This window comes from Zootermopsis nevadensis, unplaced genomic scaffold (assembly GCF_977971745.1).
Source record: "Zootermopsis nevadensis isolate Lab colony 2312 unplaced genomic scaffold, Znev_1.0 Znev_ptg000013l, whole genome shotgun sequence".
Classification (NCBI taxonomy): domain Eukaryota; kingdom Metazoa; phylum Arthropoda; class Insecta; order Blattodea; family Termopsidae; genus Zootermopsis; species Zootermopsis nevadensis.
The window spans coordinates 16,119,919-16,131,223 of NW_028259145.1; the positions used below are offsets into that span (position 1 = coordinate 16,119,919).

Sequence of the window (11,305 nt, forward strand, 5' to 3'; positions counted from 1 at the left end):
CTATGACCAACAAACATCCGAAAAGGAAGCGGCGAAAACCGACAAGAAGGTTGCAGTGTCGAGAAACAACTACATCCGAATAGGCCTGATATTAAATATAAATGACCAGTAAGCACGTTAATCGCAACACTAATTAATTGCCCGGTCACATTAATTATTAACACCAATATGAGCAACTGAAGAACTCCAAATTAATAATTCCACATCATTCTGAAGAATCCCTCTTTCACTCTGCCCTTCAAACTTCTGAACCAGATGACCAGCTATCTCAAAATCTGGTATGTGCGTTATGCTACTTGTGGCCTCATACTCTGAATTACTTACAATCCAGGGACGTGGGAAGTGGGAGCGACATAAGAGCCAATACGGTTCTGAAATTGGTGTGATTGTACAAATTCGAAAATTGCAACTTTTGTTAATTCTTTTTTGCACAATGTAAACCATGAACATTACAGCCACATAAAAATGGTTACATGACAGTAGTCATGGCAGCTCAGTCAGCATAGTGGCAAGGCTACAAGCCGGATGACCAGGGTTCCTTTCTCGTCACCACAACGTCGAGTTCAGCGCTGGGGACCACCTGGCAGGTACCAGGCTTCCTTCCTCGGGAATGTGGCTGGGTACGCAAACCCTCTAAACATTGGTATGTTACAAGTAACAGCAGTACAAAAAATTTCTGAAGAGTTCTTAAGATCATAGGTTCTGATGGAATTCAGTCTGTAACCCATCATCATTATGCACGAAGGTTGTGAAATATAAGAAACAATGCAACAGAACATGTGAACCCTGCTGCGCAAAATTGGAAAACTTACAATTATTAATAATATTAAAACTCTCTGTAACCTTGCTATATGAAAAAGAATAGAACTTGGTGAATTTTTATCTTCATATTTCTTATAGGAGACGCACATCATGGCACAAAATCAAATTCAGGACAATTACAGAATTATTCCAATATAATAAACTGTAATTTCTTTGAACTGCTTTATACAAGTCCTAGCTCTTTAAGACAATATTTTTAACTATGAAACTGTTGAAAGAATATATTTTCACTTGAAACGAGCTTAAGAAACTTCGGTGTGCAACACAATTACATAACTTAGAGAGAGAGAGATAAATTTATGAAGTTTGTGGCATTCGGTTGGAAGCTGCAGTTGTTTGTAAAAGACTTATTTTAATCTATTATACACCGGTAACTTTTCTCTTTGGAGATTCAGAAATTAATCTAAAAACTAATTATGCAGAATCAAGGTTTCATATCAGACTTCAGAATACTATTTCTACTACACTCTAGCCACTGAAAGTTTAAGTTTCAAGAAGCAAAATAATAGACTGCCCAAAATCAAAAATAGAAAAGACATAACTAAGAAACATAAATAAATTAAAAATCATCTTCTTTTTCCAGTTTAACAATGTTTGTATATTTTCTGGTACCCTTTACGGGTCCCCAACTTTTCAGTTGGCTTGATCTATGGACATTCGGTAGGACTCCTTGGACGACAGATCGGCCCGTCGCAAGGCCTCACCTGTACACAGGACAGCACAACACAGAAAAACATCCATGGCTTGAGTGGGATTCGAACCCACGGTCCCAGCGACCAAGCGGCACAAGGCCCGCACGGCCAGTGCAGACCCCCAAAAATTAGAAATGTAAATTTATTTATACAAACCTAACATAAACATGGTGTGCTTTTCAGACATAACAACAAAACACTGGTATTAGTGCAAATAAAAAGAAATAAACTGTATTAACAAAGCAAAGTATTTTCCAGGTAAAAGAAGCGCCATACTATAGGATGCAACAAGATTTTAAAACAAAGAAAATTTATTTCAGTGATATTCAGTAAAATGTCACTAAACAGATGTCAGTGGACCCCACAAGTTATCTGTAATAATCAAAGGTTCCCTACAATTAAATAAAAATTAGTATTGACACCGGAAATAAGCACTATTCGCAGTATAAGTCAAACGTACCTGCAATAAGCCACTCTGCAGTACAGAATTTCGTACTAAAATGGTCCTTATTACATTTACTCATAATTGTAATCTTGGTCCATAGCAGACAACTGCTTTATATAAAGGATACATTTCAATAAACAGTCATCAGATTAAAATCAGAGTAAAGTTGAGGTTGCATTAAAACAAACAGTTGCATTGTACGCAAGTAAACTTTATTGCTCGCACTTTCCCCGCTCCTCGAGATCCCGCGGGTCACAGCGAATGGGATGATGAACAAGTGGGCGGATCAAACGTACAATTTCAATTCCTGCCTCTAAAGGTGGTGTCACTGGCAGACCCAGTGTCTGCAGAAACCAGACGCCACACCAGATGCGTATATGGGCTTCATGACTATGGCAGGTTCAAGACATAAGAAGCAGGATAATATTACGTGATTTCTTAGAACAAATACATTCTACTGTCTGGAAGAAAAGGTTCTGAACAATGTTCAACCAGTGTTAATTAATTAATAAAGTCTTCTCGGGCTATCAGCAGTGTTATTTTTATTTTATATTTATTTAGTGTTCTGTCTGACGACAGGTCCATATGAACAGGATCCTTCCATCCTTTTCTCGGACTGGGACCTGTTCATATACGTTCTTGGCAGATGATCCAGAAGTGGTTTGCCATTGCCTTCTTCTGTGTGAGAATGGAGTAATTGTTGGGATGCCATGGAGAAACCGGGGAAGCCCCCAGAGGAAAACTCCGTGTTGCCTAGACCACGGCCTTGCCCAACACAAGTTATAAATTCGGGCACCGCCGGGTATCGCTCATAGCGCGAACTAGTTCGCGCTACGAGCCACACAGTCAACAGCCTCGAGAATGAGGACAGAGATGGTCCTCGAAACGTCGGTGATTAATCACCATCTAACACGGCCGATAGCCCGAGAAGACTTTATTAATGAAAGCCGCCGCGAAAGCTTCACATCATATGTAACTGCTAATTAACTTCAGCAAGGTTTATATTTGCATATTTTCATAACACAGCCAACCTTTCCTTCTTTGTACTTTTATTTCCTCACCCTCTTTGATGAGATGTCGTCACTGCTCTTCTGTTCCAGACTCTATTTTGACTTGCTGCTGTGTTACAAAAACAGATTTTACTCCTAAATTTGACCCTGCATTGGTTACTGCCTGTAAAATCCAAGAAAAACATCAATCAGCATAAATGTCACAAAATTAAGTGAGAAGCACTGTGGAAACATATATAAAGAGAAAAAGGTAAAGAAATATGTGCTTAAGCAACATACCATGAAGATGGTAGTACAAAGCTTCATACAGTTCACAGGTAAATTGATTTAAATTGCTTCTTCCCATATGATAAAGGTTAAAATACATTAACATTGTGCATTTCTGTACGATCTGAATTCTAGACAAGAATTTGCCACTGTTATTGATCGCAAATGCCGAGATCTTTCAGATATTTATTTGCAACTCTCTTCTCCTTTTATAAGAAAATGCAAGTTCTCCTCGACTGCTGCTTTTACAGTTCAGATTATTAACTTTTCCACTATTTCTTATTCCAATACTTAAAATTCACTGTTACGTTCCTACGCCGTCCATAAACTTTGTGTACCTTGTACATCACAACAGAAACCACTTCTTTGCAGAATGAATCTCAGTATGAAAGAACAACAAAACTCAGAATTTTAATATTTTTCAGTTCCATACTTCCATAAGAGTTACAGAAGTATGGATCTTACTTCGCCAAGAAACTCTAAAACCAGGACCCAGTACCTGAGTTGTGCACGTGGAGCTTCCAGAGTTCGCCATGCATACTACGACCAGCTTCGTCATCTGTTGGTTGGAGGCCGTTGCCTGGACAATTTTCTGTGTTGCGACTGGTTGCGATGCAGTCACAAACTTTACAACTGTCGAACTATTACTCGTTGGGACAGGTGATGGCTGCAGGGCCTGCACAGGCAACCGAACTATGGACTCCTAAAAATTAGATGCTAAATCGTTATTTGAGCTGCATTAAGTCAGACACACCCGAAACAGATACTAAGCATATCGGGTTTATAAAATAATTAGAAGCAGAGTACTAATTACTGTAAGAGCAGATAACAAAAATTTCTTTTCCAAAATCCTAAAACAAAATATCAGTTATGCTTCTGAATGTTGGGGAAAAAATGTTGCATGCAGCTATGAGGATTCATTGCATCCTTTGTTATTCGATTCATAAAAAGAAATCAACAGAATAGACTTACCTGTCATAAACTTGTCTCTTCTATCACAATTACTCATTTACAGATTTAATTTACAAAACAAATGTAAATTATTGGCAGAACAGATAATTCTGTAACACCTTAGGTCCACAAGGAATCATTAAAATAAATACAATGTTTACACACTAAAACACTAAACATATGCAATATGAATTTACAAAGAAAAACAGAAATATATAACAACTCTTTTTCTTCACATGGAATATAACCAAATCAGACTAAGAAAAAATATGACATTACACTACCTTAATGATGCTATTTTTTTTTAAAAATCAGTCCTGTAATTTTCTGAACATACTTTGAGATTGTAGCTAATAACACGAAACTCACTTGGCTTGGCGTGGTCGGACGAGATGTTACGATAACATACTTTGATGCATTACTGCTACCAACAACAGGTCTTGGTGCTCCAGCACCACCCATCATGATTGTTCTTCCACTTCCTGGTTGGGATGAACCTAACAAAATCCACCAAGATCTGTCACATGTTCTATATTTAGTCCCTACATACGCAACATACAGTCTGTTACAACATTAACATTATTAATTTTTATATTTGGAAATATTGGCAAATTAATGGATTTTGAGTGCTCGACATTTCTGGAGATGACTGTACATTAAATACTTTGAAATTGGACAACCCTGGTCATAAATAGTAGCCATGGCGCCTCCACCAAAAGTTGTTATTCTGACTGCACTACTAAGCACAGAAGTGATTACGGATCTGATAGCTATATAGCGGCATAATATATTTTTGTTTGAATTCAAAATCCTTTACAAGCTGTGCCATATCGCACGTATCATCATTTCATAAAACAAAGGTCAATGACAAACCTGTCTGTACAATGCCAGTCTGACTTGGCAGACCTCGCGGTGTTGGTGCTGCTATTGTAGGGGGTGCTGGTGTTGCCGTGGCAGTAGCATTAGTGGTGCCAACGGCAGAGGCCGCTGGGTTAGCCGGCTGAGCGCGAGCCTTCAACACTGCTGTGTGCAACGCGGGACCCAGGTAACCAAATTCATTTCGGTATTCCTCCACATAATCTGGTGGTTGTCGAAGGGTCTTCAGAAGGGGAGACAACACTTTCTGTGTATAAATGATAATGACAAGAAGTTGTTATAGACATTACAAAATTATGAACTCTTTATTCCTTTCTTCTCAGTTCAATCATTCCTTCTATGTCGCAGTCTTCATTAACGTCATCACTATCCACCTTCCCAAAAACCTATTTAGATTGTCACAGACAGTCAAAACAGAACCCCACTTAATGGTACCTGCATCTTCTCGTGGTGGTGGGGCTCGAGTACCTCGGTGACCCCAAGAGCTATGCTGGTGGTAGCATAGCTACTGGTAGGGCCTCCCTAGCCAGAGTGGTCAAGCGGGAGAGGTCAGACTAAGACAGGTACCCTGGTCCTCCAGGTTGGGGGTTGGGGGTTGGTCGCAAGGCTAACAACCTTGCACCGTAAAAAGGAAGATGTTTCGAAACCTCAATCAAAGCCTCGGACAGACGGACCTAACAGAGGACCGAATCAAAGAGGAGAATTGAGGAGGCCATGGACCGAATACGGACCGGAGCGCCATAGAAGAAGAATAGAAGTCAAAACAGAATCCATTTGACAAGAGTGCTACTCACCACAAGAAGATGCTTGATGTGACCTGCAGCAATCTTATCAATATTGCTCAATATAGGACCCTCTGTGGCATTCTCTATACGATCTGCCACATGTTTTACCCTTGGCAATATGAACACCTTCACAACCTCCGTACCCAACTCAGACAATCCTGCAAACATAGAATAAGTTACCTACGTCTGTTTCGTGTCGTACTACATCAATGAATATTAAATAATTGTCAAAAGTGTACAATAAAGAAATATTCTCTATCACACCACTCACCTTCTATGGCACCGTAAAGTGAAGCCAACTGCATCTTCTCATCACGCAATGCTTGACTAAACATGCGAGTCACCCTCGTCTGAACATTATTTGTAGACGTGTTGAAGTTCTTGCAAATCTGCGCCATGAGGCGAGATGCGAAATCACGCAATGCCCAGTGATTATCTAGCTCAGGCCTCATACACAACTGTTTGCTTACGATGCACGTCGCCACTGATGGGATCAACTCGTGCAACTGAAATAGCAATCGAGGAACTTAACGCAAAGAAAGAGAAATATTTTAGCATTAATTACCATAAAAACTCTACAATGTTACTCACATGATACGTGAAATGAAATCTGTGTGCAATGACACGTACGGGATCCATTTAATACATACAATTTCTTCCTAACTATTAGAATCAATTTTAATATTACACAAATGCTTTTTCTTTTACATTTCAGTAGTTCCAGAGAACAGCACTACATATTTAAACCAAGCTTTTGAAACACTGAAGTACGTAGCTTTGCTCAAATGTGCAGGTGTTTGCAACGCACAGGACCCCACCAAAAATAGAGAACAAAAGGACAACCAAATTTCCACATATATTGTATCTGTGCATCAAATACTCCGCCACAAAAACGCGATATTAAATTCTCTGATGCACCAGCTGTACGCATGAGCAGATGTAAGAGTACTTACATACTTTTCCAGGTAGAGTGACTGGTTGTCAAGGAGAGCCTTCACCATCCTCATGAGGTAAATAAGAAGAGCAAGGTTATTCTGCACTACATTCACCTTCACGCCCTCCGCTATGAAAGTGCACATACGAGGTAACATCTCGTGGAGACCAGGGTCTGATGCCAAGCTCTGCAGAGCTTCCTATAAATGTCATAAATAACAGAATTAGTCCTTACAATTCTCCTTTCAACCACGAGGACAAATAAGAAATTAAACAGCTATAATTTCATAAAGAAGTATCACTACCAACTTTGTTATATGGAAGTGAATCACGGACAACTAAAACAAGACACATAAATAAATGAAACGTAGTTAAGAACAGTGAAAAGCATTACTAGACTTTCCCATATTAAGAATAAAGATATTAGGAAATAACTTAAAATACAATCAAGACAAAATATTTAACCACAGACAAAATTAGAAAAACCATTTTGAAATAGTAACACGTTACCCAAACAGATTCTACGGTACAAAGCAAAAGGATGCCGAGACAAAACATCTTCGAAAAGATGGAATGAGTATGTGAAGATCGCATAGGCTTGAGCGACTATATCAGACAAACATGAATTCTGCTTTCAGAGGCTCAATAATTTTAAATATCAACCAGAGAAATGATCTTTGCGGAAGAAAGAATATTGCTCTTATGATGACTGCATTGCAATGTATAAAGCAGGCCACCAAGATAATTGCAAACCAGAAATTAAGAGTATGGTCAATTTATAAACATATTTGAGTTTTACAACTTATTTCCAGGATTACATTAACAAATGTCTTATGCATGCAGTCCCATGACAATAGGTTCTAATGTTGCTTAAGAATCTCAATGGCAGTCCTGAAGATGGAGACCAATGCTTCTCTGAAACGCTGATACCACCTACAAGTCCATATGGCATCATGACCTAGAAGACCACAACTGACATCTTCATTGCTGTGGAAATCTCAACTAGACAGAATACACATTAATTTTTCATGAACGTACCGCTCTGCGAGCTTCGTCTGATCCGACACATGCCTCGGTAATTTCTTTGTAGTAAAGCTGCTGTTCCACGGACAGCTCGTGTGTGGCCAACTGCTTAACATGCACCGTTTCCACGTTGCGTAACTTGTGCATTTTCCTGCAGAAAAGATCACGGAAAGCTATCCAATGAATTGAAACAATCATACTTTCAATTGAGCTTATACTACTTACCTAGTAACAAATATTAGGATCAAATGCATAGAAATACCAGTAAGAAAAAATACACTACAAAACCTGCAGAGTGATCATCAGAGCTTTAAATTATGGAAAATTAATAAACAAAAATTTTGGGTACTTGTGGGTTACGGGACACATCGCTTTAAAAACAGGTTAGGTTAGGTTAATGTGTGTGGATAAATGACATATACTTGAAAGTTATTATATTTTATTTGGATATGCATGAGATGTTAATTGTTGTTACTACCTGTCTCTGGAGGCCAAATTTCGCTTATAGATTTTAGAATCATTTTAAAAATATCGCCGTTATCATTTGTACACCGCCATATGAACTCAGTTAAACATGAATGCAGATGATGTCGGGCCGTGCCTCCTGTTTTGTGTCCCGATAACCCACAAGTACCGAATTTTGCCTTATGAAGAATATTCAATAAATTGAGGCACTGAATTCTACTGCACTTTGAATACAAGGACAAAATACATGCATCACTCTTGACTCCAGAAATCACTGTCAACAGAAGTATTTAGAACCTATACACGTCCTGGCTGCAAAATATTCTGATAATGTTACAAGTGGTAGGGGTTAATTAATAAACCATCACATAATGTTACATATGGATTTTACCCTGTTGTAGGTTTACCAGCTGCTTCTCCTTTCTCCTTCGCTGTTTTATTCAACTTGGTCACAGGATCAATACTCTCCAATTTCTGTTGCTCCTTTGAAACTGGTGGAGGATTTTCTGGTATGGTTGGTTGCACACCGTCAATACATAACCAATGTGCTGCAAGAAATCCATCATCAGATTTACCTGCTAAGCTACCTTCCATGTAAATTGGGAAATCAGAAGTCCAATCAAAACATATCAATACTGAGTTCATGACTCATGTATATTACAATGCACAGGAACCCTGCTGTAAGCAATAAGTCCTCACATGTCCAGGCATGTTGAGGTTATGCCAAAGTAACAATGTCCAGAGCACCGTGGAATGAACGTAAATTAATTTTTTTTAAGTTTGGAAACATGGTGACAAAAACTTACAAATTGAACGAGTTTATAGGTGGTTCAATAATTTTGACCACCCCCAGTTCAATATTTTTGACGTAAATACGTCTATATGGAAGGGTCATTCCGCAATTCAAATTCTCCAGAACCGTGGTTCCACTGTAACTTTTATGTGAATTCTAGTAGTCTGGTCCAAATTAATTTTTCAATTACCACTTAGAAACTAAAATGATTCACCATCATTGTTTTCTGTCTCACTTACTTGTCCAACTACATTCCCAACATTTAGGCTTTTTGCAACAATATGTTACAGCATAATGCATTATTTACAAGAAAAGCATCAGACTACTAGCTGGCAATATAAATTAATTTGGATGCTACTCAGATAAAAATGTGTAGTTATATAATTTTGTGGAGATTTCCATGAGGAAACTACAAATAATTCATATGGCCATTGACATGTGGCAGGAGTCTTCAAATACAGAAAGATATCATTACTGTACATACCTCTTAATGAGACATCTAGTGGCAGTTTTGGTAATGGAGTATTGATCAAGTCATTCAAGTCCAGTTCTTTCTCTTCAATAAAATGTAGTTCTCGACCACCACCAGAAGCAAATCGGAAAGGAATGTTATCATGTGCAGAGAATCCATACAGTGGCTGGCAAAAAATATCAGTTAAACACTTACAAGAAAGCATAACTTAACATAACTCAGTGTATAAGAATGTCATAAATGAAACAAGGCTAACCTGTGATGCACGTACAAAATTTTAATGCCAGCCACTTGCCTTGTGACATTTTTGAAACACTGGTAACCACCTAAAATACTACATGGTATTACCACCCATAAGAGCACAATCCGCATTTTCACCAACATGAAAACCTCAAATCTTAATATTAACTGTTTCAGTAATTCATTCATTATACAAAAATTAGTCTCTGTAATTAAGGGAAATCTATTTAATGCTTTATTCCCACATTCACCAGAAAGCCTGGATAAAATTATGAAAACCTATCACTACAATTTGTTCTTGGTATAGGATTTAAATTAGAACACTCCTGAACACAATGCATAAGTTATGGCTTATAGTCAACATAAATAAGCAATAATAAGGTTTATAGTTCCTTGTTTAAAAAATAAACTAAGCAGATCCAAGCTAAATTACTAACTAACTGAATTCACATCTGTCAATGTTAAAATAAAAACCAAAACGATTTAAATACGTACTATTGTTCATGTTCTTGAGTGTAATTATGTTTTGAGAAGTGGGGCAGTGTTTCGAAAGTATCACCCTAGTAGTACCACTAAATATGCCACAATATAATGCAAACTTACCTCGATATTTTTAACTTTGAGTGCATGATCAATGTCTGATGTCGATAGCTTCATTCTTTTAGCATGATGCATAAACTTTGCTGCATCCTTAAAGAAAACAAAAAAGGAATTTCTTACAACAGTATTATACTATATCCATATCGTCAGACTATTCGCACGAAACTAACCTGTACAATTTGTTTCAGCCTATACGAAACGTCATCGGCCAACTGCTTGGCGGCTTCATCTGGAAGATTTCCGACACCTACACTTTCTGCTATCACTTTAATTGATTCTAGGGACAAAGATGTCCCGTATAACATATCTGCTTCAGTCATATTTAATTTTACAGTAATAAGTATTACTACTCATACACCAATAAAACATTTCTCATGGTACATTCTCACCACAGACTACTACATAACAACCAACGCGTTGTTTGGTGTCCTAGCCAACATCTTACAAACACATCACTCTAACAGTTCACTTTGAAACGTAAAACTTTCTGCATATAATTCAAACGTCTTTCTAATTGAAACTTATCACAACCGAAATAAATTTCTAATACGTGTCTAATAGTCATTATTAGCAAATTATACAGATATATTTACTCGATTTTCATTTACACATTGGCTAACCTGAGAGAACTGAGCATTACGTGCATACTATTCACCTGCCATCTATTGGAGAGCCAAGACAATGCATGAAGGACATAGTGTTCCGTTTGCTAGCACCATACGTTACGTCTACAACGGGAGATCCGGGTGTTAAAAAGGATCATTAGTAATGGCGTCATGATAATGATACCGATGATAGTAGCATTATACACGCCTAATAAAAAAACATAGGAATTAAACAGTTGGATTATGAATAGGCTGTGCTTTACACCACGCATGATGAGAGTAACAAAATCAAGGAGGATGGACTGGAAAGTACCATTGGGGAGATT

The 11,305-nt window shown here is 37.9% G+C and overlaps 1 protein-coding gene across 2 annotated transcripts; it reads right to left on the reverse strand.

The window, feature by feature from the left end:
* Positions 1-2,149: 2,149 nt before the first annotated feature.
* Positions 2,150-10,977, reverse strand: LOC110832893 (TBP-associated factor 6). 2 transcript variants are annotated; one of them, XM_022070352.2, is made up of 13 exons: positions 10,545-10,977; positions 10,378-10,464; positions 9,547-9,700; positions 8,661-8,817; positions 7,820-7,955; positions 6,802-6,981; positions 6,120-6,354; positions 5,858-6,006; positions 5,061-5,310; positions 4,557-4,684; positions 3,736-3,912; positions 3,021-3,132; positions 2,150-2,349 (listed from the first exon to the last, which is right to left on the reverse strand). In XM_022070352.2, the coding sequence occupies exons 1-12, from the start codon at positions 10,692-10,694 to the stop codon at positions 3,040-3,042; spliced, it is 1,896 nt and encodes a 631-aa protein (XP_021926044.1). In that variant the 5' UTR covers positions 10,695-10,977; the 3' UTR covers positions 2,150-2,349; positions 3,021-3,039. The 2 variants fall into 2 exon arrangements, with proteins under 2 accessions (XP_021926044.1, XP_021926036.1); XM_022070344.2 differs by having other exon boundaries at positions 3,736-3,939; positions 10,545-10,976.
* Between the last annotated feature and the right edge of the window lie 328 nt (positions 10,978-11,305).

Coding starts and splice junctions, on each gene's coding strand:
- LOC110832893 (XM_022070344.2), bottom strand. CDS start 10,694: ATGACTGAAGCAGATATGTTATACGGGACATCTTTGTCCCTAGAATCA. Junction 8,818..9,546: donor ACTAGATGTCTCATTAAGAG/GTATGTACAGTA, acceptor GATTTCTTGCAG/CACATTGGTTATGTATTGAC. Junction 5,311..5,857: donor ACATCAAGCATCTTCTTGTG/GTGAGTAGCACT, acceptor ATTTATACACAG/AAAGTGTTGTCTCCCCTTCT.